Source organism: Elephas maximus, chromosome 10 (assembly GCF_024166365.1).
Source record: "Elephas maximus indicus isolate mEleMax1 chromosome 10, mEleMax1 primary haplotype, whole genome shotgun sequence".
In the NCBI taxonomy this organism is placed as follows: domain Eukaryota; kingdom Metazoa; phylum Chordata; class Mammalia; order Proboscidea; family Elephantidae; genus Elephas; species Elephas maximus.
The window spans coordinates 59473489-59500227 of record NC_064828.1 but is presented as its reverse complement, the minus strand read 5'-3'; the positions used below and the strand labels follow the sequence as shown (position 1 = coordinate 59500227).

Genomic DNA, 26739 nt, shown 5'->3' with positions numbered 1-26739 from the left:
GTCAGGGCGGACTGTGCTCCACAGGGTTTTCAATGGCTGATTTTTCAGAATCAGATTGGCAGACCTTTTTCTGTGGTGCCTGTAGGTGGACTCGCATCTTCAAACTTTCGGTTAGCAGCTGAGTGTGTTAACCGCTCAGCTACATATTTATGTGGACATATGTAAAAAAAAAAAAAGAAAAAAAATTTTTTTTTTTATGTATACATATATACATAGAGATCCCTATGTATACATATAAATTTGTGTATATGTGTGTATAAAATATATATAACACATTTATATTAATGGGGCAATATTAAGTAACTGTGGGAGACATTACTATATCCGTCACTTTTTATGTAATTTTGACGTTTTTTATCTGTATGCATAAAATGAAGTGAATAAAAAGAAATAATAGGCAGTTAAATGAGATAAATTATAATACTCTATGTATTGATTTTAATGTGAACAGACCAGGTGGGGTAAAAACATCTTAGGGGTTTCCCTTAATAACTTAGGAGAAAGCAGGCCATTTTGGATACCTACTTTCCTAAAGAGTTCAGATTATTGGTAGGGGCCCATCATCATGATTTTAGAGAAGGCTTGAAACCCCACCCTTTTACCCCAGGGCAGGGAGGGAAATGTTCTCGGGAATTTCTCAGTGTGCATCTGAGTGAGAATAGTCTTGTATGTAGTCAGGTCAGTGTTCACCTGCTAGTTAATCACATTATATGGTTGCTTTTATATAAGTCAAGGACATGAAGTTTTCTTGCTTATTGCATAACATTTTCTTTAACATCATCTTATTGTTTGAATTTTATGAATTGCAATTCCTCACCTTTCCTCCTCCCATCACCCTTGCATTAATGCTCCACTTCACACCCCACACCACAGATACACTCATATCACATGTCACATGGAGGGTATTCAAAGGTATGAGATATACTTAACAAAATGGTGACTGAAGCCCAAGTGCAAAGTCTATTTTTTTTTTTTTTTCAATTAAAGGACAATATACTAGTGCAAATTAAATATACTTCCCTACATTTGTGGGCTTGAAAACTAAATTTATAGGCAGGGAAGAACAAATCTTTATTGGAAGCATTGCATTTTTGACATATATTGTGATATCTCAATTTTGTAGTGGTATTTCATTTGTATTTTACCTGGCGTATAGTTTAGTTTTTCGTATACAGTTCTCTCATACCTCTGCATTCTATTGATTTTAAATGTTGGGAATAAATCTCCCTTCATTTATGTCAGAGTGAAATTAAGTATTCATGGGGTTTTGGGTAGATATTGGAGTTTACTTGGATAGAAGAACCTGCACCATAGTTCACTATCAAACGACAAACATTTATGGCAGATTCCATAAAGTTATTTGTTGAAATGTAAATACACTGATGCTTTAAATAATGAGTGTGAAGCTCTTTTGTAATAGTGTTTACCTTCGGTTGAAGACACACCAAAGTCTTTATGAATCATGCAAAATAGCTTCTGCATATTTCATGGGGGTCCTAATAATGTTTCTGTTTACCAGAACATGACTTCTGATTGTTTACACCCTGTGAAGGTGCCTCTTCTTTCTTCAGTTCCAGTGCCCTTCCATTCTCCATTGTCCCTCTTCCTCTCTTTGAAATCACAGGATTGAAAAACATTACTTAAACTTGCTGACTGACTGATAATATATTGACAGAAATTCTTTACTACCGAAGTATTAATTCCATTGGGCGTTTGATTTTTTCACTTAATTTTTAATCGTAGAATGAATGTTGTAGTCCCTAACTGAGACTGTCACAGGTTAATCCAAGGAGAAGAGCAAACCTTTGGAGAATGGAAGTCCTAGAGGAAGCATAGTCATCCTGCCATTGTACTTTCATTCTGCTAGGCCTGGCTTTGAAGGTGAATTTGCCTGAGGGCTGGTAACATAAGAGAAGAAGGGGTGTATTAGTCAGGGTTCAGTTGCATTCTAGCTTGTTTAAGCAGAAATGGATTAATCCAGGTAATTCCTTCCTTATAAGACTAATTGTAAGTGCTACAGGAGCAAGCAATAATGCTGGGCCTTCAAGAATTACTCTCAGAATGGCACCACACAACTTGCCCACCAAGAAAACTGCTGCCTCTGTTTGAATCAGGAAGTAATGATCCCAACTCATACTGCCAAGAAAAATCTACCTTAGTGGTGATCTAGGGACTAAGAAGCCCAATCCAGAACTGTTGGTTTGTTTCATAACCATGCCTCCTGTGATTTGTACCTGCAAATTCTGATTCCTTGTAAAACACCCCTTGCCCAACTTAATCTGGCTCCGATTGATGGAACTGAAATTCTGTCTGCAACCTTAGTGTGAGGGAGTCAGGTTAAGTGCAGTTTTTAAATTTCTGGCTTATGAATTACAAAAGGGCACCCTACTAAGAAGTCTAAGTAGATGTTGAATGACTAATGAACCATATTCCATGACCATATGTGGCAGTTATATAGGGGCAATTTCCAGTCCCCTACCCCCAACACCATTTAGGTCCTTATTATATCTAGACAAATATCAAAATCTATAACTTGCTACTGAAGACTTATATCTGGAAGTTTACAGCCTATCAGTTTGAAGATTGTAACCTATCAATTCCACATTGTTTGTGGAAACCACTGTGTCTTAGGTTGACTTCTCTGATAAACAGTCCTCTTTTAACTTTTAAATTGCCATCTCCTTTCTCCCTTGTGTAGCATGCCTATTCAAGGTCCTTTTCTCATTTCTTTCCTGTCATAGGAACACTCAGCCCCAAGAATCCCAGGTATATAGTATATGGGAAAACTTTTTTATTCTTCATCTCCATTTCTGTTAGGAAAAACATTCTGGTAGAAATATAAATATGTACAGGAAACATTAGAGTGGCTTAGTAATGTTGAGCGGCCTGTCATCTCTTTACCAGGAGTTAAAGCAACCATTCACTTTCCCTTGTTCTTGGAGAAAGGGTCTTTGATCTACTTGAAGTTACCAGAATCAGCTTCTGTTAATAACACCAGAGGGAGACAGAGCACAAGCTCTGGCTTCAAACCAAGGGGGCTCATATCTTAGTTCCCCCTTATACTATCTGCGGACTCTTGAGCACATTGTTTCACTGCCTTTTGGAATAATTTTCCTCATCTGTAAAAGGAGGATATAGTACCTAATTGGTACAACTGTCATAAGAATTAAATGAGACACCATAATAAAGCATTTGTCAGAGTAAGCCCTTAACAAATTTTGGCTATTTTTGGTAGACATAGAGGGTCATACAAGTGCTTGTTAGAATCCTGGAACCATTATTTACTAGTTGCATGGTCTTAGGAAATTTACTTAACCTACCTCAGTTTAGACATCTATAAATTGAGGATAATATTTACTTGTAGGGTTGTTTTCGAGGAAATTATGCAAAAACACCTACTACAGAATGCGTCACAAGTGCATTTCCAAGCTTTATCCAAAATTGAAACAGGTAAAAAATGAATTCTGTCAATGTTTAACCCTGGCTCTAGCCTTAAAAAAAAAAAAAAAGTGGGCAGAAATTTTTCAAATGTATGCAGCATTAAAGCCAAACCAAACAGGTTGCTATCAAGTCAATTCCAACTCAAGGGACCCTGTAGGACAGAGTAGAACTGCCCCCTAGGGTTTCCAAGGAGTGGCTGATGATTCGAACTGCCGACCTTTTGGTTAGCAGCCAAGCTCTTAACCACTGAGCCACCAGGGTTCCATGCAGCATTAGCATACTGTTATTGCTCTCTGATTCATGGGTCTTGAATTTGAGCCACTTGCATGAACATTTAGAATGGCCTTCTTTCATGTATATTCTGTCTGATGCCTCAGTTTAGTTTTGTATTTCTTTAGCTTTCCATACCTGGATGTTGAACTGAGTTCCAAACTGACAGTTATGTGTAAAGGTCATTTGCACCTCCAACTGCTGCAAAGTGGCCATAAAGTGTGTTGTCCTTGTTTATCTAAAACTTGTCAAAATATTTGGGAGGGCAGAATATGAGGTAAAGATTTTTTGTAAGATTGAAAATGTACCTGTGGGAATTTAAGATATTAATTTTCTCTTACCAGTCTCAAGTGCCCAGAAAATTGCAAAAAAAGAAAAGCCTAACCAAACCTTTGCCATGGAGTTGATTCTGACTCATAGGAACCCTGTAGGACATAGTAGAACTGCCCTGTAGGGTTCCCAAGGAAGGTCTGGTGGTTTCAAACTGCCGACCTTTTGGTTAACAGCTGAGCTCTTAACCACTGCACCACCATTGCATAGAGGCAGATAATTCACTCTAAATTTTTTTCTTACACCCACTTAACCAAAGTTTTTCTTGGCATATTAGATGAATTATTGGAATTCTAAAAATGAAATAGAATTGCACGGTATTGTTTATTTGGCTAAATCTATCTGTTAGGAGATACTAACCAGTTGCTGTTGAATTGATCCCAAGTCATGATGACCCCATGTGTTGCAGTAAATATAATGTCACACTGCGCTCTGTATGGTTTTCATGGTTGTGACCTCTTGGGAGTAGACCTGCAGGCTTTTCTTCCAAAGCACCTGTGGGTGGGTTTAAACCTCTAACCTTTCTGTTACCGTTTATATCAACCAAGAGGTCCCATGATTACAAACATCTCTGTAAGGTCTGTAGGCCTTCAGATGGTCCCACTTTTCTGTTGCTGTGCTACTGTTTTTTATTTTTTCTCCATAAATGACAGGGGTTCATTTGGCTATCTTATGTCTAATTGTAAAAACTGCTGTAGTAGAGTGGTGCCTTGGAGTGAATGGAACAATTTATTTTTTATTGAATTTCTAATTCTTTGCAGTGTCTGCAGTACTGTTAATTTAAATTATATTATTTAAAAATATATATATATATCACTGTTTTGCTTTCAACAAGATTGAAAATGATGGAAAAAAAAAATCTCATAAGAAACCCATGGGGGAGAAGGTAGAAAGGCTGTATAAAGAATTGAATTGTGTCCCCCCAAAATATGTGTTAACGTGGTTAGGCCATGTGTAGTTGTCCTCCGTTTTGTGCTTTTCCTATGTGTTATAAATCATAATCTCTGCCTGTGGTTAAAAGGATTACTTAGGTCACCTACCTGATCCAAAAGGGAGTTTCCCTGGGGTGTGGCCTGCACAACCTTTACTCTCTCAAGAGATAAAAGGAAAGGGAAGCAAACAGAGAGCTGGAGACACCATACCACCAAGAAAGCAGCACCAGGAGCAGAGTGCTTCCTTTGGACATGGGGCCCCCTGCGACTGAGAAGCTCCTTGACCCAGGGAAGATTGAGGACAAGGACCTTCCTCCAGAGCCGGCAGAGAGAGAAAGCCTTCTCTTGGAGCTGACTCTCCCAATTTGGACTTGTAACCTACTAGAACAAGAGAAAATAAATTTCTCTTTGTCCAAGCCATTCACTTCTGGTATTTCTGTTATGGCAGCAGTCGATAACTAAGACAGGCTGTTGAGAAGCAACACTTAAAAAGAAAAAAAAAAAGACAAAGAAAAGCCTTAATTTGCAAAATTTGTGGTAAAATCAATATTAAGTATAAAAATGCTAAAATTTAAATCGAGGAAGCCTTTTAAAATTTGGTGAGAAACATTACATTGAGATTTGACTACCCTTCCCTGTTTAATCACTCAAATTACAAAAAAAAGTGAAATATATTATATGTCATCCCAGCACCTTCCCCTTCATAAAAATGACAGATGGAAAATTAGATTGTGATATTCTATTGTAAACTATTAAAAGCCTGTTTAATTTTTTTTTTTCTTTTAACCAATAGTTTATTCCCTTCTTTCATGAGCTGATGCCCAAATCTTTTAGCTGCTTTAAATATAGCATCTGCAAAGCTCTAGTTTCCTTTCTTTCTCTGGGTTCTTCTGGTTATTTCCCCACAGCATTGCTTTGACATTATTTTGCATTTGAAAAACGGAGCTGATCCTTTATTTATGGGATCAGAAGATGTTAAGCATGTATTTCTCATATTTTGCTTAAGTTAGTATTTTTCCAGGTCAGATTTTGTTTGGCTGCTAATTACTGAATGCAGAAATAATGGCTTGACAAAGGCGGGCTTTCTTTCTCACAGAAAAAAATCCAGATATGGGGGATGTTGAGATGGAAGGTAACTTCGTGGTGTCATCAGTTGCCCATCTTTAGTACCTGACTTCTACCTGGGATCTGACATGCAATCTATGACGGATCCCAAAGCCCCAGATGTTACATTTGAATGTCAGCAAGCAAGGAGGGAAGAGGAAAATGAGCTCATGGTCTTCTCTTTAAAGATAAAACAGAGTCCAATTTACAAAACAGAATAGCTGAATAGGGTGTGATATAACACAAACTTAAAAACACGAACAAACTCGGTTTATGAAAATGAATTTGTCAATAACCACAATATGGTCAAAAATATCTGCTGAGTAGTCTCATATTCATATTTTGTTTCAGTACCCTCATATTTCCATAAGAATATGGAAAACCTTATAAGAGCATAGAACCACTGAATCAAAGAAAATGCAAGGCAAAGTATGGAGTTCTAGATATCAGTTATAATCCCCAAATGATGATCCCATTGGCTTTTTTTGAAGAAGTAGTGAAACTGGAGCTAATATAGTTTCATTTTTTTTTATTGCCCCAAATTTTCTCAAAGCCTTTCTGCACATTTCTCCCAACTCCAAAGCTTATCTATCCATCTTTCCCACTCTATGCCCAGTAATGCAATGAGTCTGAAGGTCTGATTCAAAATGGTATAAAGTTTTATTAGTGCCTATCAATTACTGAGTGTCAGCAGATGTCAAGCATTTCATGGGGATTTTCTCATCTAATCCTCATAATAATTCTAGGAGATAGTCTGGTATTAGTTATATCTTGCAGATTAGAAACTAAGACATAGGGCATTTAAGTGACTGTCTTAGCAGCAGTCAAGAAATCAAAAGATGCATTGCATTGGGTAAATCTGCTGCAAAGGACCTCTTAAATTGTTGAAGAGCAAAGATGTCACCTTGAAGACTAAGGTGCGCCTGACTCAAGCCGTGGTATTTTCAATCACGTCATATGCATGTGAAAGCTGGGCAATGAATAAGGAAGACCAAAGAAGAACTGACGCCTTTGAATTGTGGTGTTGGCAAAGAGCATTGAATATACCATGGACTGCCAAAAGAACGAACAGGTCTGTCTTAGAAGAAGTACAACCAGAATGCTCCTTAGAAGCAAGGATGGCGAGAGTGTGTCTTACATACTTTGGACATGTTGTCAGGAGGAGTCAGTCCCTGGAGAAGGACATCATGCTTGGTAAAGTACAGGGTCAGCAGAAAAGAGGAAGACCCTCAATGAGGTGGATTGACACAGTGGTTGCAACGATGAGCTCAAGCATAACAACGATTGTGAGGATGGCTCAGGACCAGGCAGTGTTTCATTCTCTTGTCCATAGGGTCGGTATGAGTTCGAACTGACTTGAGGGCACCTAACAACAACAACAACAACTTAGTTATCTAGTGCTGCTATAACAGAAATATCACAAGTGGATGACTTTAACAAAGAGAAGTTTATTTTCTCACAGTGAAGTAGGCTAAAAGCTCCAATTCAGGGTGTCGGCTCCAGGTGAAGGTTTTCTCTCTCTGTCAGACTTCTCACCAATTTTCCCCCAGACTAGGAGCTTCTCTGCACAGAGACCCCAGGTCCAAAGGATGCGCTCTGCTCCTGGCACTGCCTTCTTGGTGGTATGATGTCCTCCACTCTCTGCTTGTTTCACTTTCCTTTTTATCTCTTGAGAGATAAAAGGTGGTGCAGGCCACACCTCCGGGAAACTCCTTTTACATTGGATCAGGGATGTGACCTGGGTAAGGGTGTTAAAATCCCACCCTAATCCTCTTTAACATAAAATGACAATCACAAAATGGAGGACAACCATACTATTCTAGAAATCATGGCCCAACCAAATTGGTACACACATTTTTGGGGGGACATAATTCAATCCATGACAGTGATTATCTATGGGGACAGAGTAGAGTTGAGCTATAAACCCAGGCAATCTTCTTTCAGAGCCCATGATCTTGACCATTGAACTGTATACTCTGTATTTGTCTAATTTGGCACTTGTTGCAAGAGATCCATAAAACCATATAAATTTTAAGTATTACCTTATAGACTTAATAATGTAATGTTACGTATGTTGTTGTTGGGTGTCATCAAGTTGATTCTGACTCACATTGGCCCCATGTGACAGAATAGAACACCCCCATACAGTTTTCTGGGCTATAACCTTTATGGAAGCGGATCACTAGGTCTTTTTCTCGGAGCTGCTGGGTGGGTTCAAACCACTAACCCTTTTGTTAGCAACTGAGCTTTTAACCATTAGGAGCCACCAGGACTGCTATACAAACACACACACACACACACACGCTTTTTTTTTTTTTTAAACTAATTCATTTCTCACTTCACTTAGGCTTTTGTTTTTATTCTACTATTTGTTCCTCCAAATATCATCATCAGTTCTTTTGAATAAATTTATATTTTTGAATTTATATTTTTCCATTTTGAAGTTTATTTTTGCTTAAATAATATTGCTAATAATAATTTACTATTTAAACTTTGATAGGAGTAGAGGCATGTTATTGTTGTTAGGTGCCATCGAGTGGGTTCTGACTCATAGCGACCCTGTAGGACAGAGTAGAACTGCCCCATAGGGTTTCCAAGGAGTGGCTGGTGGATTCAAACTGCCAGCCTTTTGGTTAGCAGCCAAGCTCTTTAACCACTGCACAACCAGGGCTTGTCATACTGTGGGGGCTTGTATGTTGCTGTGATGTTGAAAGCTATATATTCAAATACCCGCAAGCTCACCCAGTAAGGACAGGTTTCAGCCGAGTTTCCAGACTAAGACAGACAAGGAAGAAGGACCTGACAGTCTACTTCTGAAAAAAATTAGCCAATGAAAACCTTATGAATAGCAGTGGAACATTGATATAGTACCAGAAGATGAGCCCCTCAGGTTAGAAGGCACTCAAAAAATGACTGGAGAAGAGCTGCCTCCTCACAGTAGAGTCGACCTTAATGATGTGGAGTCAAGCCTTTGAGACTTTCATTTGCTAATGTGGCATGACTCAAAATGAGAAGAAAAGGCTGCAAATATCCATGAATAATTGTGAATCTAGGAAAACCGGCAATCATCAAAAGTGAACTAAAGTGCATAAACATGAATATCCTAGGCATTAATGAGCCAAAATGGACTGGTATTGGCCATTTTGAATCAGACAATTATGGTCTACTATGCCGGGGATGACAACTTGAAGAGGAATGGTGTTGCATTCATCGTCAAAAAAGAACATTTCAAGATCTTTCCTGAAGTACAACACTGTCAATGATAGGCTAATATCCATACACCAACAAGGAAGAACACTTAATATCATTATTATTCAAATTTACACACCAACCACTAAGGCCAAAGGTAAGGGAATTGAAGATTTTTTGCCAATTTCTACAGTCTGAAATTGATCTAACATGCAACTGGATGCATTGATAATTACTGGTGATTGGAATGGATAAGTTGGAAACTAAGAAGAAGGATTGGTATTCCGAAAATATGGCCTTGGTGATAGAAATGATGCCAGAGATCTCATGATAGAATTTTTCAAGACCAATGACTTCTTCATTGCAAATACATTTTTTCATCCATATAAACAGCGACTACACATGTGTACCTCACCAGATGGAATACACAGGAATCAAATGGATTACATCTGTGGAAAGAGATGATGGAAAAGTTCTATATCATCAGTCAGAACAAGGCCAGGGGCTGACTGCGGAACAAACCACCAATTGTTCGTATGCAAGTTCAAGCTGAAGCTGAAGAAATTACAACAAGCCCACAAGAGCCATGACTTTGAGTATATATCACCTGAATTTAGAGACCATCTAATAGATTTGAGCCAAGAGCCGAGAAGTTTCCTGAATACAACCAAACACTTTGAAGGACAGAGTAGCAGGGGCAGGGGTCTGAGGACTATGGTTTCAGGGGACACCTAAGTCAAGTGGCGTAACAAAGTGTATTAAGAAAATGTTCTGCATCCCACTTTGGTGAGTGACACCTGGGGTCTTAAAAGCTAGCAAGTGGCCATCTAAGATACATCAATTGGTCTCAACCGACCTGGAGTAAAGGACAATGAAGAACACCAAAGACACAAGGAAAATATTAGCCCAAGAGAAAAAAATGGCAACATAAACCAGAGACTGCATCAGCCCGAGACCAGAAGAACTAGATGGTGTCCGGCTACCACCAATGACTGCCCTGACAGGAAACACAACAGAGAATCCCTGATGGAGCAGGAGAAAAGAGGGATCCAGACCTCAAATTCTAGTAAAAAGACCAGACTTAATGGTCTGACTGAGACTGGAGGGATCCCAGAGGTCATGGCCCCTGGAGTTTCTGTTAGCCCAAAACTAAAACCATTCCTGAAGCCAACTCTTCAGACAAAGATTAGACTGGACTATAGGACATAAAATGACACCAGTGAGGAGTGTGCTTCTTAGCTTAAGTAGACACATGAGACTATGTGGGCAGCTCCTGTCTGGAGGCGAAATGAGAAGGCAGAGAGGGACAGGAATTTGTTGAATGGGCACAGGAAATACAGGGTGGAGAGAAGGAGTGTGCTGTCACATTGTAGGGAGAGCAACTAGGGTCATATAACAATGTGTGTATAAGTTTTCATATGACAAACTGAATTGAATTTTAAACTTTCACTAAAAGCACAATTAAAAAAAAAAGAATAGATTTGACACGTTGAACTCTAATGACCGAAGACCAGATGAGTTGTAGAATGACATCATACATGAAGAAAGCAAGAGGTTATTGAAAAGAGAGGGAAAAAAAGACCAAAATGGATGTCAGAAGAAACTCTAAAACTTGTTCTTGAACATTGAGTAGCTGAAGCAAAAGCAAAAGGCAAAAATGATGAAGTAAAAGAGCTTAACAGAAGGTTTCAAATGGCTGCTCCAGAAGACAAGGTGTTATAATAACATGTGCAAAGCACTGGAGATAGAAAACCAAAAGGAAGGAACACACTCGACATTTCTCAAGATGAAAGAACGAAAGAAAAATTCAAGCCTCTAGCTGCAATGTTGAAGAATTCTACAGGGAAAATATTTAAAAATGCAGAAAGCATCAAAAGAAGATGGAATACACAGAGTCACTATAACAAAAAGAATTGGTCTATGTTCAGCCATTGCAGGAAGTAGCATATGATCAGGAACTGATGGTACTCAAGGAAGAAGTCCAAGCTGCACTGAAGGAATTGGTGAAAAACAAGGCTCCAGGAATTGACGGAATACCAGTTGAGATGTTTCAATGAACGGATGCAGCACTGGAAATGCTCACTCGTCTGTGCCAAGAAATTTGGAAGACAGCTAGCTGGCCGACCAACTGGAAGAGATCCATGTTTATACCTATTTCCAAGAAAGGTGATCCCACCAAATGTGGAAATTATCAAACAGTATCATTAATGTCACTGGCAAGTAAAAGTTTGCTGAAGATCATTCAAAAGTGGCTGCAGCAGTACATTGACAGTGAACTGCCGGAAATTCAAGCTGAATTCGGAAGAGGACTTGGAACCAGGGATATCATTGCTGATGTCAGATGGATCCTGGCTGAAAGCAGAGAATACCAGAAAGGTGTTTACCGGTATTTTATTGACTATGCAAAGGCATTCAACTGTGTGGATCATAACAAATTATGGATAACACTGTTAAGCATAGGAATTCCAGAGCACTTAATTGTGCTCATGAGGAACCTGTACATAGATCAGGAGGCAGTTGCTTGAACAGAACAAGGGGATACCAGGTGGTTTAAAGTCAGGAAAAGATTCAAGGAAAGGTTGTATCCTTTCAGTATAGTTATTCAATCTGTGTGCTGAGCAAATAATCCAAGAAGCTGGACTGTATGAAGAACATGGCATCAGGATTGGAGGAAGACTCATTAGCACCTGTGATACGCAGATGACACAATCTTGCTTGCTGAAAGTGAAGAAGACTTGATGCACTTACTGATGAAGATCAAAGACCAAAGCTTTCAGTATGGATTACACCTCAACGTAAAGAAAACAAAAATCCTCACAACTGGACCAATAAACAACGTCATGATAAATGGAGAAAAGATTGTAATTGTCAAGGATTTCATTTTACTTGGCTCCACAATCAATGCCCATGGAAGCATCAGTCCAAAAAATCAAAAGACCCATTCTATTGCACAAATCTGCTTCAAAAGACCTCTTTAAAGTGTTACAAATGGAAGATGTCACCCTGAAGGCTAACGTGTGCCTGACCCAAGCCATGGTGTTTTCAGTTGCCTCATATGCAAGTGAAAGCTGGACGATGAAGAAGGAAGACCAAAGAAGAATTTATGCCTTTGGATTATGGCATGGACTTTGAATTATTACCATTGACTGCCAAAATAATGAACAAATCTGTCTTGGCATAAGATCAACTGGAATGCTCCTTGAAGCAAGGATGGTACGACTACTCTCACAAACTTTGGACATGTTATCAGGAGGGATCAGTCACTGGAGAAGGACATCTTGCTTGGTAAAGTAGAGGATTAGCAAAGAAGAGGAAGACCCTGAATGAGATGGATTGACACAGTGGCTGCAACAATGAGCTCAAGCATAACAATGATTGTGAAGATGGCACGGTACTGGGCACTGTTTCATTCTGTTGTACATGGAGTCATTACGAGTCGAAGCCACTTCGACGGCACCTAACGACAACAACTATTTAAAATATGACACTCAAATCGTGTCATTTCATGTTCTCTGCTAACTTCAACAACCCATTTTCAAAATATAATTCCATGCATACAAAGGGGAATGGGCAAAAACAGCTAGATTTAATATAAATTCACAAAGAAATGTAGAATTTAAATAAAAATCCCTTTGTGCATATTAAAAAATGAATATTTAAAAGATTAACATCTCAATTAACTGCAACTCATTATATTGTGGGCACCTTGTGGAGTGGGGTTTTGTCTAATACATAGTTGAATTGTTAGCAGAACTACAGTGCCTGGAATCCATTCAAGTAACAATGATTTTGTTAATGACTGCTGTGTCCCAGGTTTGGTGCTTTGGACTGAAGATACCTAGATCAAGAACAGTCCTTGCTGTAATTGGCTTACAGTTTATTAAAGGGAAAAGCATTATGTCTTTAGTCTGGTTCTTTAGATGTAGAGCCTGAGATGAGGCTTCATATGTAAGGAATTTATTAAAGAAGTGCTCTTAGGAGAAACTGCTAAAGGAATGAGAACGCAGGAGAGGAAAGGGAAGACCCAGGGTAATGCTGTGATTAGGGCAGCTTCAGCTGGATCCCAAAGAGGAACTATGGGTTGCAAGTTTTGTCTCAGAGTCTGTCCTAACTGTATGCAAGGGAGTTGGGCTTTTATTCCCCACTCTAATTGCTCATGGCTAAGGGCCACTGGCGCAGGAGAGTAAACTCTCAAATGTTTCTGAGCCTCTGCTCCCAACAGCAAAGGGGCTCCAGGGGACATGGAAGCTGAGGGAGGTGCATACTGGAAGGGTAACGGGATTCTCAAGTCTCTGGCTGGTGCAAATGGTTAATGAATTCAGCTGCTAACTGAAACTTTGGAGGTTCAGGTACACCCAGAGGTTCCTTGGAAAAAAGTCCTTGTGATCTACTTCCAAAAAAATCAGCCATTGAAAACCCAGTGGAGCACAGTTCTACTCTGACACACATGAGGTTGACATATATTTCTAAGAATTTGCACCAGGCTGCACTTCTTCCATTACCTCTGGCTTGAAGTAATGCTAGCAGGTCCTGTGCTAGTGTCCCGTATACACTGTTAGAGATAAGCACTACATTTATTTAGTTTCTTCCCATTGTTTATTCATACAGGAGGTGAATAAATTCCCCAGTTTATGTCCAGATAAATGCCACAGTAAAAAAAAAAAAGTCAGAAGAGCTAAAGTCATTTCTGATTTAGGATGTATCTGGTGTTCAGAAACACCCATGTCCTTATCTCATTTATTTTCCTTTTATTTCCAACCCAATTGCCGTGAGGACCCCCTTCCGTCACCATTCTATTCTCTGGCTGATGAGATGACACAATGTGTGGCTCTCTCATTGTTCTTCAGATTCCCTTTTATTTATTGCTGCAGTGAGCTGCTTATTTGTACCCATGCACTGAGAAATTCTTACATTGCACACTGTGGGCATATATCAGAGAACAACTCTAACTTTAGGAGTTCTTTTAAAGCTGTAAATTATATTATTATCAATGTTACCATCATCATCATCATCACTGATGTTAATGTTAGTAGTAGAAGTGATTGCTAGTATTTTAGGTATACTAAAAAAAATGGTATTTTATGCTTCGAGTATGGAGTTTTTCAGGTTCAAGTTGTTTCTTTCTGAGAAAATTGTGGTTCTTTTTTTTAAAATTAGATTTAACAGCAAATGGAGATGTTGCTGTAATTTATGGTAGACTGATACAATGCATTACAATGTATTAACAATTGAACCTTCATGATTTAGAGTTCTTTGCCATTCAGAATTCTATTTACTATAATGGATACTTTGTATGTATAATCCCATAGGTATTACTTTATGTGCTTCCAGGCTGTCTGTAACTGGCTTTGTAGGTTTAGTTCCCAAAGGTTCCGGTGGTAATTATACTGATAATTACAGCATATCAGAGGATATTTACCTTATTTTTGTGCTGGGTTTTATTTATTTATTTATTTATTCAATGAGGGATCTTTCAGAGCACAGATCATCCTGGGACAAGCTCAGTTCTGTTTCTGCAAATTGATGGCATATATATGGTTTAACTCTTTGGCAATTGATAGAAGTGAGTTCAATTCAAAATTATAATTTACAAGGCATTAATTAAAAGGAGTGGGGCTAGAAGTCTAAGAACCTGTGTTTGAATTTTTAAGATGTAACTATTTAGTTGATAAGATCTATGCAATTATACTTTTGGATTCAGTCAAATCTGTCTTTGATTAGTGCTTCAGGTTTTCAACATTCTTTCAAGATTATCTCAGTCAAGTTTTATTTTACTTAAAGCTATATAAAATAATGATGTTTCAAAAATATCATTATATCCAAAAATCATATAAATGTCTATGTTAGGAGCTGGATAGCTCTAAGTTATGCATATGTTCTGCATCCCAAGGAGATCTTTGTGTTAATTGTTTTCTCAGGTTAGGTAGAGATTGACAATAAAAAGTATTCTCTGAATTCTAATATCTTTGTTTTTCTGTTAGTTATTTTATGTCAGTAATTATTTAAGGTTATATTACTGTCACAATCATATTTAATAAAATAGCATATCTGGAAATTTGAAATATTTTATTTCCACTGTGGGGCTAGTAGTTTTCCCAAATGTCCGTTCTTCTCTTTTTCTATAGTTATTGAACCATCAGATATGAGCAGGAGGCTGGGATGTAGGTGCTATTCAGAGTAAGGAGTAAATTTCCCAACTTTTTTATAGCTAGGGATATGGACATAGCTACATAGTGACCAATGTAGTGTAAGCAGAAGTATTATGAAGTAGTTTCCAGAACCTTCTGTAAGAGATAGCTAGCTACCAGTTTTTGCCTCTTCCTTTTTCCTTTCGGCCAAGAATGGAATGTGAGGACTAGATACTAGCTGCCGTTTTGGACCTTGCGCTTAAGCAACGCACTCTCTGAGGGCTGGCCAGCCTTGCTCCACACTTTTACTTGACGGAATATAATTTTCATCTTGTATAAGTCATTTTTAATTTGTCTCTTTTGCTTACAGCTGAGCCTATCCTTACCATTGACTATACCAACCCCTTCACTTTCAGCTCAAGTCTCGTATTTTCATTCCACAAGTATATATAATCTACTGAGCTAGGTGCTAGGGAATACAATGTTGACTTATCCATGAAGTCTTTCTGTAGTACTCACTATTTGATTATTTCTCCAATGCCATTCGGCACACCTATGCTAGACCAGCATGTAAGAATCTGCAGGGGAAGAAAATGATAAAGATGAATTGTTTCTATTTGCCATGGTTAACAGTAAGTATTTTAGGGTTAGAACTGAGTAACCTACATTAATTAAAATAAATTGAATGCTTAATTATAGTTATTTATGTATTTTATTTAATCATTTTTCATATAAAAAGTACTTCAGACTTATATTTTCCTTTATGCACTCCTTTCAATGTATTCATAGATTTTACTATGAAATGTTCTTCTATTCATTGATTTCTAGATCATTAGCAATTTCCTTTTTGCTTTTCTCTTTGAAAAACAATTTGATTTCCAAGTGTTAATCTCTTTTAGTCATCTTTTGATTATTTATAACTATACTGAATTAAGTGTAGGTAATGTTTTTTTTTTTTTAATGTAGCCTATACTATCACTGTTTTGAATTAATTAAGGATTTCTTTGATGATTGATTTTTTGTAAATGTTTAATGGACATATAAAAAAATCTATTATTCTATGTGTGGAAGACTTTCTATATGCTTATTAGTTACACATGTTAAGTATATTTTTCAGTTTCTCCTTGTCTTATTTTTTATTTTACTAGAAAAAGAACATGTTATCTAGAACTGCCTGATTCTCAGATAGGTGCACTGGAATTTCCCACAGTAATTGCATGTTTCTGAAGTTCTTTCATTTCTAAATTTGTTGGCTTTATATTTTTAGCTGCTCTGTACTTTACTACATACCAATTAATGCCAATATAATTTTGGTATTAATCGTAACCTTTATCAATACATAAAGTGATGTCTTTCTTTCCCTTCTTAGTCCTCTTAAATGAAAAGCTCATCTTATATTAATTAAAACAGTATATATGAATATTCTCTCTCCTGATTGATGAACTGGGTGATTGATTTTAGTTTACATATGCCTTAACAACTTTGTCCATACCTTTCTTTCCAATCTCGGCTTCCAAACTTTTATTATTACCTTGTTTTATCTTCTTCTTTTTCCTCTTCTTCTCCCCTTCTTCTCCTCTCCTTCCTTCGTCCTCTCCTCCTCCTTCATCTCCTCTTTCTGCTTCTTCATAAACAACGTATAAGCTGTTTTTACTTCTGTATCTAGTCTAGCACACTCTGTTACTGGGCAAACAAAATTTATTCACATTTTGTCTATAACTGATAAAACTATTTCCATCTTGTTCTATAGCTATTATTGAGTATTTCTTTAAAATTATCTGGTTTTCTCTGTTTACCTTATTTTTGCTCATTTTATCAAGTTTCTCTTCTATTTCCCCTTTGGCTTATATCCCTTCCATTAATGGAATTGTGCCTTTTTCATTATTTTAATCAGATGTGTATGATTCTACTGTTATTTGTAAACAAGATACCTACTGTTTATCCCACAGAGACCCACTGTTTCTACTTCCAACTTTTTCACAGTTTAAGATTTTAGAATTACTTCACTTCTATACTCACAAGACATAAAAGTTTTACCTCCTATTTGCACCCCCACTCCCACCCCCAAACTCCTAAATTTTGGGAGGTTATTACAAATCCCTGTATTCTATGTCCTTTTGGTTTTAAGAATCTCTATATATTCTCCAGGCAAAATTTACTTATCCATTAAATGCACATATGTTATTGTTAACAGCTTATCACCCTATGCTTTTCTATGTCTTCAAACCTAAGGCTTCTGATCTGGTTTGTTAGATGGTTAGAATATTGTTTCAACAATTTTCCTCAGATGATATCTTAATACTGAGCTTACTGAATGTTCTTATACCGTTTAATATTTTTCGTTCATACTAAGATGAATGAGGTCTTGACTGGGTATCCAATATTGGGATACTGACTCCCTTTTTTTCAGCAAATGTGGATACTATTCCACAGTCTTCTAGCTTACAGTGTTAGAGAAGAGAAGCCTGAAGACAAGCTGACCTCCCAGCCCACTACATTTGTAACAGTTGAATTAGGTACGGCTGTTAGTAAAAGGGAGCCCTGGTGGCACAGTGGTTAAGAGCTATGGCCGCTAACCAGAAGGTCGGCAGTTTGAATCCACCAGCCACTTCTCGGAAACCCTATGAGGCAGTTCTACTCTGTCCTCTAGGATCCCTGTGAGTTGGAATTGACTTGACAGCAATGGGTTTGGTTTTTTAATTTTTATTTTATTTAGTAACAGATAACCCTAAAGAGAGTGATGTAAATAAAATAGAATTTTATTTCTCTCCCATGGGGAAGCCCAAGGCTATATATAATTCGTGTTAGGTAAAGTACAACTCCATGGTGTCAGGGATTCAGCTTTCTTCTCTTTCATTGCTTCTGTGTTCTTGACTTTCATTGCAAATTAGCCCTTGGCTCAAGATGAAAGCCAGTAGGAAGGAATACCAAAATAGAGATTGTTGCCTTCTGCTTAAAACACCTGTAAGAACTTAACTGAGTGGAAGGCTGGGAAATGTTTCTTATCCTGGGTGGCTATGTGCCTGATTAATAATGTGGGGTTCTCTAACTATGGAAGAAGGGTAGAGCCAACACTAGGGATGGAGCAGGGTCTGACACAGTACAACTGTTTGTTCTTCTACACGGAAGCCTATAGGGTTTTCTTTGTAGACTTCGAGGTCACAACTTTCATCAGAGTATGCTTGGAGGTGTCTTTTCTAAACAAATAGATATGTAATTTGGTAAGCCCTTTCAATGAGCAGGCTTATGTCTTTCATCAGTTTAGGAATATTTCCTTTCAGTATATATTTTTTTAAATAGAGAAAAAATAAATAAAAAAAAACCCTTTTATAAATTATTATTTTTCTACTTCTCTACTTTTATTTTCTACTTCCCCTATTTCTTTGTGTTTCGCTAAAGAATTTTCTTTCTTTCTTTCTCTCCTCATTTATAGCAAACAATATTTGTTCATGGTAAAATAAATGTAACTAAGACATAAAATATATATAAAAAAATAAAAAATAAAATGAAAAAAATAAAAGACTTCATTAACCCCTTCTCTTTACTTACTCATACAGTTAACGTTGTTTTTTTATAGATCCATGTCTAATTCCAGTAAACATATTGTTTATATGTACACAAGCAAACACATACACTTTTTTTTTTTTAAATGCAGTTGGGAACATTATCTTCTGTCCTTTCCTTTTTTAACTTAATAATACATTTTTTTAATTTTAATTATTTGAATGGGTGTGTCCTATTTAATTAGAGTAAATCAGTTGTAACCACGATAGAATGTAAAATTTAAATTAGAGCCCTGGTGATGCAGTGGTTAAGAGCTCAGCTGCTAACCGAGATGGTAGCAGTTTGCATCCACCAGCCGCTCCTTGGAAACACTGTGGGGCAGTTCTCCTCTGTCTCGTAGGGTCACTATGAGTCGGAGTCAGCTTGATAGCAGTGTGTGTGTTTTGTTTTGTTTAAAAACAGTGTTGTACTGTTATACTCACAGTAGGCTCATTATTCTGTATTCTTGTGTCAATATGTTAGTAAGCTAACTTTTAACCAGATGATTACTAAATCTAAAGTGTGTGTTTGTTTCTGTTTTTGATGTAATTTACAATATTACCTCCCAGAAAGGTAGACTGTACCAATTTCCTTCCAATCCCACTGTGAAAGATCATCAGCATAAGATATCATCTGTATTTGTGACTATTGAATAGATGAAATTCAGTTCCTTAAGGCTTTATTTATATTAAAAGAGAGAGAATCTTTTTATAAACATAATGCCCATTTGGAAACCCTGATAGTGAAGTGGTTAAGGGCTACCACTGCTAACCAAAAGGTCAGCAGTTCAAATCCATGAGCTGCTCCTTGGAAATTCTATAGGGCAGTTCTACTCTGTCCTGTAGGATTGCTATGAGTTGGAATCAACTCCATGGCAATGGATTTTGGTTAATGCCCATTTGTATTTATTTTTTTCCCTAAATTTTCTGTTATATTCCTTAGCTTATTTATCCTTTAGTGCACCATGTCTACATTACAGAAACTAACCTTGTATTCTTATTTATAATATATTTTCATATAATTAAAAAAAAAGAGTAGCATATTAATCAAAGTTTTCTTTTATGAATTTTGAGCTTTGTATTAAACATTTGCTCATTTCAATTAAATAAAAAAATTCTCATATTTATTTGTAGAACAATTATGGATTTGATTTTCTACATTTAAATCTCAGATGCATCTGAAATTTATTTTGGCACGAACAATGGATGATAAATTCAGCTTTGTTTTCCTTTTTAAATACATTACAGCAACATTAAACAATCTCTCCCCTTTTGTTTTGACATGCACCTGTATGAAATCCTAAGCCTTAAATGTCATTCTATTCTCTACCACCATGCACTCATTAAAGAAGCAAAGTCACTTAAGAATGTCCTCGATGAGTCAGTAATGATTATTAATTTTTTAATATCTTGAACCGTGAGTATGTGACAAAATAGGGATTGCACATAAAGCACTTTTATTACATCCTCAAGTAACATGGTTGTTTCAAAGAAAAGGACTTGTATGATTGAATTGTGTTCTAAAGTAGCCACTTTTTTTCATAAAACACTTTTTACTTAGAAGGATGATTGTTGGAGAAATGATGGTTATTCAGATTTGAAAATTTGACAAATATTTTTACAAAACAATAATATGAGCCTGCCACCTCAAAGAAAGTAACTTGAGTGTATTAGTTGCAATAATAAAATTCATATTTTAAAAACTAAATTAGAATATTGGAAAAATCTACCAACAGAAGCTTGACAACTTCCCAACACTTAAAGAAAGACTCTTCTGAGGAGATTGGTGGTAATATTAACCAATGTGACTTTTTTTTGTTGTTGTTAATATTGTATAATGAAACGTGTCAACATTTAGAAGATCTACAAAACTCAGTGAACCTAAATTTTCCCAATGACTAGTACATGATGTTATAGAATCATACATGAGTAAAAGATTCAAAGTGTAAGATAGAACAATGGATTTTAATGTAACAGAGAAAAACTTTATTGATACGGTTGCACACTCCACTTTACAAGCATTAAGAAACACCACTTATCAGTTTTAATGACATCAGAGAAGAATATCCACAATTATCTGAAAAGGCTATTAAAATACTGCTCCCTTTCCAACTAATATGTTTAAAGCCAGATTTTCTTCATATGTTTCAATCAAAGCAGATTGCATACAGGAGATAACCCAACTAGCTCTTTTTTACTGAGCCAGACATTAGAGAGGTTTGAAAAACTATAAGCAGTGCCACTCTTCTTACTAAGTTATTTTTGTTTTGGAAAATACAGTTTCTGATTAAATATGTTAGTTATGTTAGTATCATATGAGCTTATTAATGTGATTTTTTGAAATAAGTTAATAATACACCGTTTAATGTTATCTCAATTTTAATTTATAATATGATAATTACGGCGACCTTTTGTGTTACGTAGTAGAACTGTTGCAGACAGCTTTCTTGCTGAGCCCTGGTGGTGCAACTGTTAAGTAGTTTGCTGACCCAGAGGTTGGAGGTTCACACCCACCTGGTGGCTCTTCAAGAGAAGGATCTGAGCAGCAGCTTTCATAAAGATTACAGCTAAGAAAACCCTATGCGGCAGTTCTGCTCTGTCACATGGGGTCACTATGAGTTGAAATCGACTTAACAGCACCCAACAAGAATAATCTTGACACTCCTGTAGAGCTGCTGGGTAAGTTCACTGGGTGGGTTCAAACAACCAACCTTTAGGTTAGCAATCAAAGAGTGGGAATCCATTACATGGCAACATTTTTTGTTTGTTTGTTTTGTCTTTTGGCAATTTTTTTTTTTAATGATTATAAATAAATATAATGCACATAAACAAAAACCACTTGAGGTCCACAATAACTTGCCCTGGGAAAATCTTCTGCAAACGACCTCTTTAAAGTGTTAAAAAGCAAGGATATCACTCTAAGAACTAAGGTGCGCCTGATCCAAGCCGTGGTGTTTTCAGTCGCCTCACATGCATATGAAAGTTGGACAATGAATAAGGAAGACTGAACAAGAATTGATGCCTTTGGGTTATGGTGTTGGCAAAGAATATCAAATACACCATGGACTGCCAAAAGAACAAACAAATTTGTCTTGGAAGAAGTACAGCCAGAATGCTGCTTAGAAGCGAGGATGGCAAGACTTCGTCTCATGTACTTTGGACATGTTATGAGGAGCAACCAGTTCCTGGAGAAGAATGTCATGCTTAGTAAAGTAGAGGGTCAGTGAAAAAGGGGAAGACCCTCAACAAGATGGATTGACACAGTGGCTGCGACAGTGGCCTCAAGCATAATAATGATTGTGAGGATAGCGCAGGGCCAGGCAGGATTTTGTTCTGTTGCACATAGAATTTCTATGAGTCGGAACCGACTGGATGGTTCCTAACAACACAACAATAATTTTTACAGCAATAAGGTGTTCTAAAACCAAAAAGTTTGATAACTACCAGTCTATACCATAGTTTGTTCTTTCTCCCTAAATCATATTTAGTACTGTACCAGTATTATATAACTTAATCATTTTATTTTAATATCATATTTTTTTAATATCTGAAAGGGCTAATCTAGTTCATTGACTCTTCTTATCCTGAAATTAGTTGTTATATTCTGAAATATTATTTTTTTCCAAATCAACTTTAGTATTATATTGTGAAATTCAAAGAAAACATGTATTTTAATTGAAATTATAGTTTATTTATATATTCTTTCTGAGATATATCTATTTTCTGAGGGAATTAATATCTGTTTCTACAAGGAGCATGAGATATATATATATAGTTTGTTGTATATATGGAACAAACGGTTAATTGCTCTACTACTAACTGTAAACTTGGTGGTTCAAACTAATCCAGAGGTACCTCAGAGTAAAAGCCTGGCAGTCTACTTCTGAAGATCATAGCCATTCTGCCTTCTAGTTTGTTGTGTAGCTTCTGGGGTCTTAAGCTTACAAATGGCCATTTAAGGCAGGACAGTTTAAGGCCGGAGCAACAGAGGAAGAAGGAGAGTCAGAAATAGGAGAAGGATATGGAATGTGTGGCTAATTGCCTCAGTGAACAACTGCCTCCTTTGCCATGAGACCAGAAGAACTAGATGGTACCTGGCTACCATTACTGAACATTTTGATCGAAGATTCTATAGAGGAATCCTGATCAAAGGGGACAAAATGTAGAACAGAATTTCCAGTTCTCATGGACTCCAGATTTTCTGGAGCCATAGAGGCTGGATGAACTCCTGAAATTGTTGCCCTGAGATAATCTTTAAATCTTAAACCAAATATATCCCCTAATGTCTTCTTAAAACTGAACAGTAGTTTAGCTTAACTAGTAAAAAATATCTGCCTTGAGCATTATGCTCTTTTAAGAATGAACTATATGCAATCTAAGTGACAGTAGCTATTCAAAGATTAAATAGGAACCTTAGTGGGCAATGAGTTTATGTTAATGGGGGAGAAACAGCTCCAAAAAGGACTGTAAGAATGGTTGTACAATTGGAAAAATGTAATCAATGTCATTGAATTGTATATGTAGAGATGGTTGAATTGACTTATGTTCAGCTATTATATTCTCAACGACAACAAAAACCCACTGTGGAGTGCAGTTTTACTCTGCAACACATGGGATTGCCAGGAGTTGGAATTGACTTAACTGCAATTGGTTTGGTTTTGGTCTTTATACAAGAACAAGGGTAAGTAATTTTTTACTTAAATCTATTTGTTTACCTGTAGATCTTGCAATTGAAATGAACATAGTGTTCTGGATTTCTTCACAGAGATATTACTTATCAAAACAGCACCCTTATTACACTCCCTCTTTTTTGTGGGTGTATTGACTGAGGTTGGAAATCATGTCACATTGTGGTATATTCCATGTACATAAAAGGCATTGAACTAATATTTGATATTTATTTTTGTATATAATTAAGGGGAAAACATCAGTATGTACATAATGATACTTTAATGATGCAGAGGACTCTTTAAAATATTTCAAGGACATTAATACCCACATTTTAATTAAATTAATAGTTTATAACAATAGATATAAATTTGGCATTATTATAGGATTTCAATTTTGAGGTTCAGTGTTTAATTTCATTTTTCCTTTTTGTTTGGACAGAGGATTTCTGTCACCCATTCCTCAACCTAAAACTAATTAAAAAAAAAAAAGGCAAATAAAAATATATTATGCAGCAGGGACTGGAGAAAAATAAAACCAAATCCTCTTTTCTCCCTATTTTGTATCACTTTACAGTATCATTATGTGGTTTTTATTTGGATTTTATAAACTGAAATGCACAAAATTTGAGTTGAATGCCGGTCTTTATTGCCAGCAAAAATGAAGTCTGTTGTACACAGCTGTGTTTAAAAGAATGGTATTGTTTATAATGGAATGTTTTAGATATTCAAAGTGTTTTGGCAGTTTAATAGAAATTTCTCTTTGAAAAAGTTTGCACATTTTTTGAAAATAATTATTGATGTAAAGTAAATCCTAATTATCAAAACAGTCATTTGTGAGCTTTTTAAAGCAAAGAATTTTAAAAAGCTTCTTTTAACAACCTGGTGTATAAAATTACCCACAATCTCAATAAGTCATTATGATAATATATGAACATATCCCAATCAAATGGGAAATTTAAAATAAAATAATGTAGCGTGTCCGAAAAGACATTGAGAGCCTAACTGCATTGAACAAGTAAAAAATACCGTGCAGGGTTTGGAAAAACTAATCTATATTTCTTTCCAGTGTACTACCTATACATAACGTCCTTTTGTGTCATATTGCCCTCCACACTGACTTAGCTATTGACGAATTCTGTTCAACTGAATTAGAGTTACATACACTATACAAACCCTGGTGGCACAGTAGTTAAGAGCTACGTCTACTAATCAAAAGTTCGGCAGTTCGAATCCACCAGGTGCTCCTTGGAAATTCTATAGGGCAGTTCTATTGTGTCCTGTAAGGTTGCTATGAGTTGGAATCCACTTGACGGCAACGGGTTTGGTTTGACACTATACAATGATGATGTTGAATTTTAAATTTTATAATTCAGTTGTGTATACAAGCACAGTTTTGTTTGGTTTTCAATAATTTTGCCAGAATGGAAATGCGTAGCAGCTCTGAAAGCAGACTCTTCAAAAGTATGATTGGTTTTTTTATTTGATTTTTTCTGTGAGAAAACCAACCTAAAGTAACAATCTTTGTTGATGCTTGCTCAGATCAGGTGGACCAAAACAGCAGGAAGTGCCTCTGACAGATTCCAAGACTCAAGCGTCTTCAATGAGACTTTGAGGATTACAAATATTCAGCGACACCAAGGAGGCCGGTATTACTGTAAAGCAGAGAACGGCTTGGGGTCCCCAGCGATAAAGTCAATCAGAGTGGATGTCTACTGTAAGTACATTTCCCAGAAAATTAGGATTAACTCTACAATGGATTTCTTCTGTCCTACAACTTTAGATCCATTTTTTTAGTTGTTAAAGCTATTAAGGAAAACGTTTATTCTCCAAAATAGTTTTGTTTAGTTGTTTAGTGTATAATATATTGAGAGCTCATTCAACTTATTTCTTGAAGAAGTAGTCTTCATCAGAAATTTTCATAGTTTTTATGATAAAATAATGCATGTTCCATTGTAGAACATTTTAGAACCCTGTTAACAAAAAAAGAAGAAACATTACCTATAATCCAAGCAGTGATTGTGTTTTCACAGTGCGTATAAATAAAAAATTGCTTTTTAAATTTTTATCAAGAAAGGATTATCCTGTATGTACTGTCACACGTGTTAACTTTACATTTATGTAAATACAGCTATGAATATTCATTTTAATTACATTATATAAGTGGATCTATAGGGATTGGCTTGTGAATGAGAAACATGTCTGTGTAGAGTCTGTGATCTACCTGAATAGAAAGTAATCCGGAACAGTCTTAGGCAATGCTGTGCTACCTGTAAACTGTTGGTTCAGTTATTTTTGCTTTTAATCTCATTTTCCCACTTTTTGTTCTTGGCTGAAACCCTTCCCTCCACTTTTACAATCCTCTTGTTCTCCTCACTTTCTTCCATACTAAAACAAAGCAAGAACCCACATCTGTCTGCTCTTTTCTACGTGTTTATCCATCACTCTATAATCTTTTTTTCAAAATTTTGCATTTTATTTTTTAACTCTCTAATGTAAGAATTTTTTTCGTCCTTACATTACTTGCAACATTAATAATCAAGTTAGGAGCTCCTGCCTTTCTACCTACCTTCCTACCGCCTGCCTTTTTATTTAGAGCACTGGGAAATGAGCAAGAGGGCTGTGTTTGTGACTTGACTTCTGCATTCATATGCTTACTTTTTTTCTGGAAACAATGGGAAAGAGCTAGTCCATGTCCCCTTCTCTGGGGCATTTATTTTATAGCCTGAGATCTAACCGTTGGTGTAACTTCAGCACCTGCATCTTCTATGGCACTCTCTCCCCATCTCTATTGTTGCACAGGTTGACCTTAACCCACAGATTTTCTAACCACAGCATATATTCTGGCCTTCCTTCCCCTGATCAAATATTTTCCAGTACATATACTATTTTTCTATATATTTTAATATTTTGTTTATATTTCACTTTTAAATATGATAACCTCTTTTATATAGCTTTCTAGAGTACATACCTATTTCTTTAGCTATTCAAGTTTTGGCCGTGGAGTTTGAAAGTACATGTCATCAATATTCTGAAAAAAATAAATAAATAAAAATAAAATTTATTTTTTATTTTTTGTGTTGTTAGTTTTTGTGTTTTGTTTTGGTAACTTTTCTTTGCAAAACCTGTTGTGAAC

The 26739-nt window shown here is 36.4% G+C and overlaps 1 protein-coding gene across 1 annotated transcript in view; it reads left to right on the top strand.

Moving 5' to 3' along the window:
• The window catches only part of MDGA2 (MAM domain containing glycosylphosphatidylinositol anchor 2), a 943396-nt gene that overhangs the window by 491901 nt on the left and 424756 nt on the right, over positions 1-26739 (top strand). Inside the window, exon 3 of the mRNA XM_049897699.1 lies at positions 25146-25320. Within this exon, the coding sequence (XP_049753656.1) occupies positions 25146-25320 (175 nt within the window). The remainder of the gene's footprint in view (positions 1-25145; positions 25321-26739) is intronic.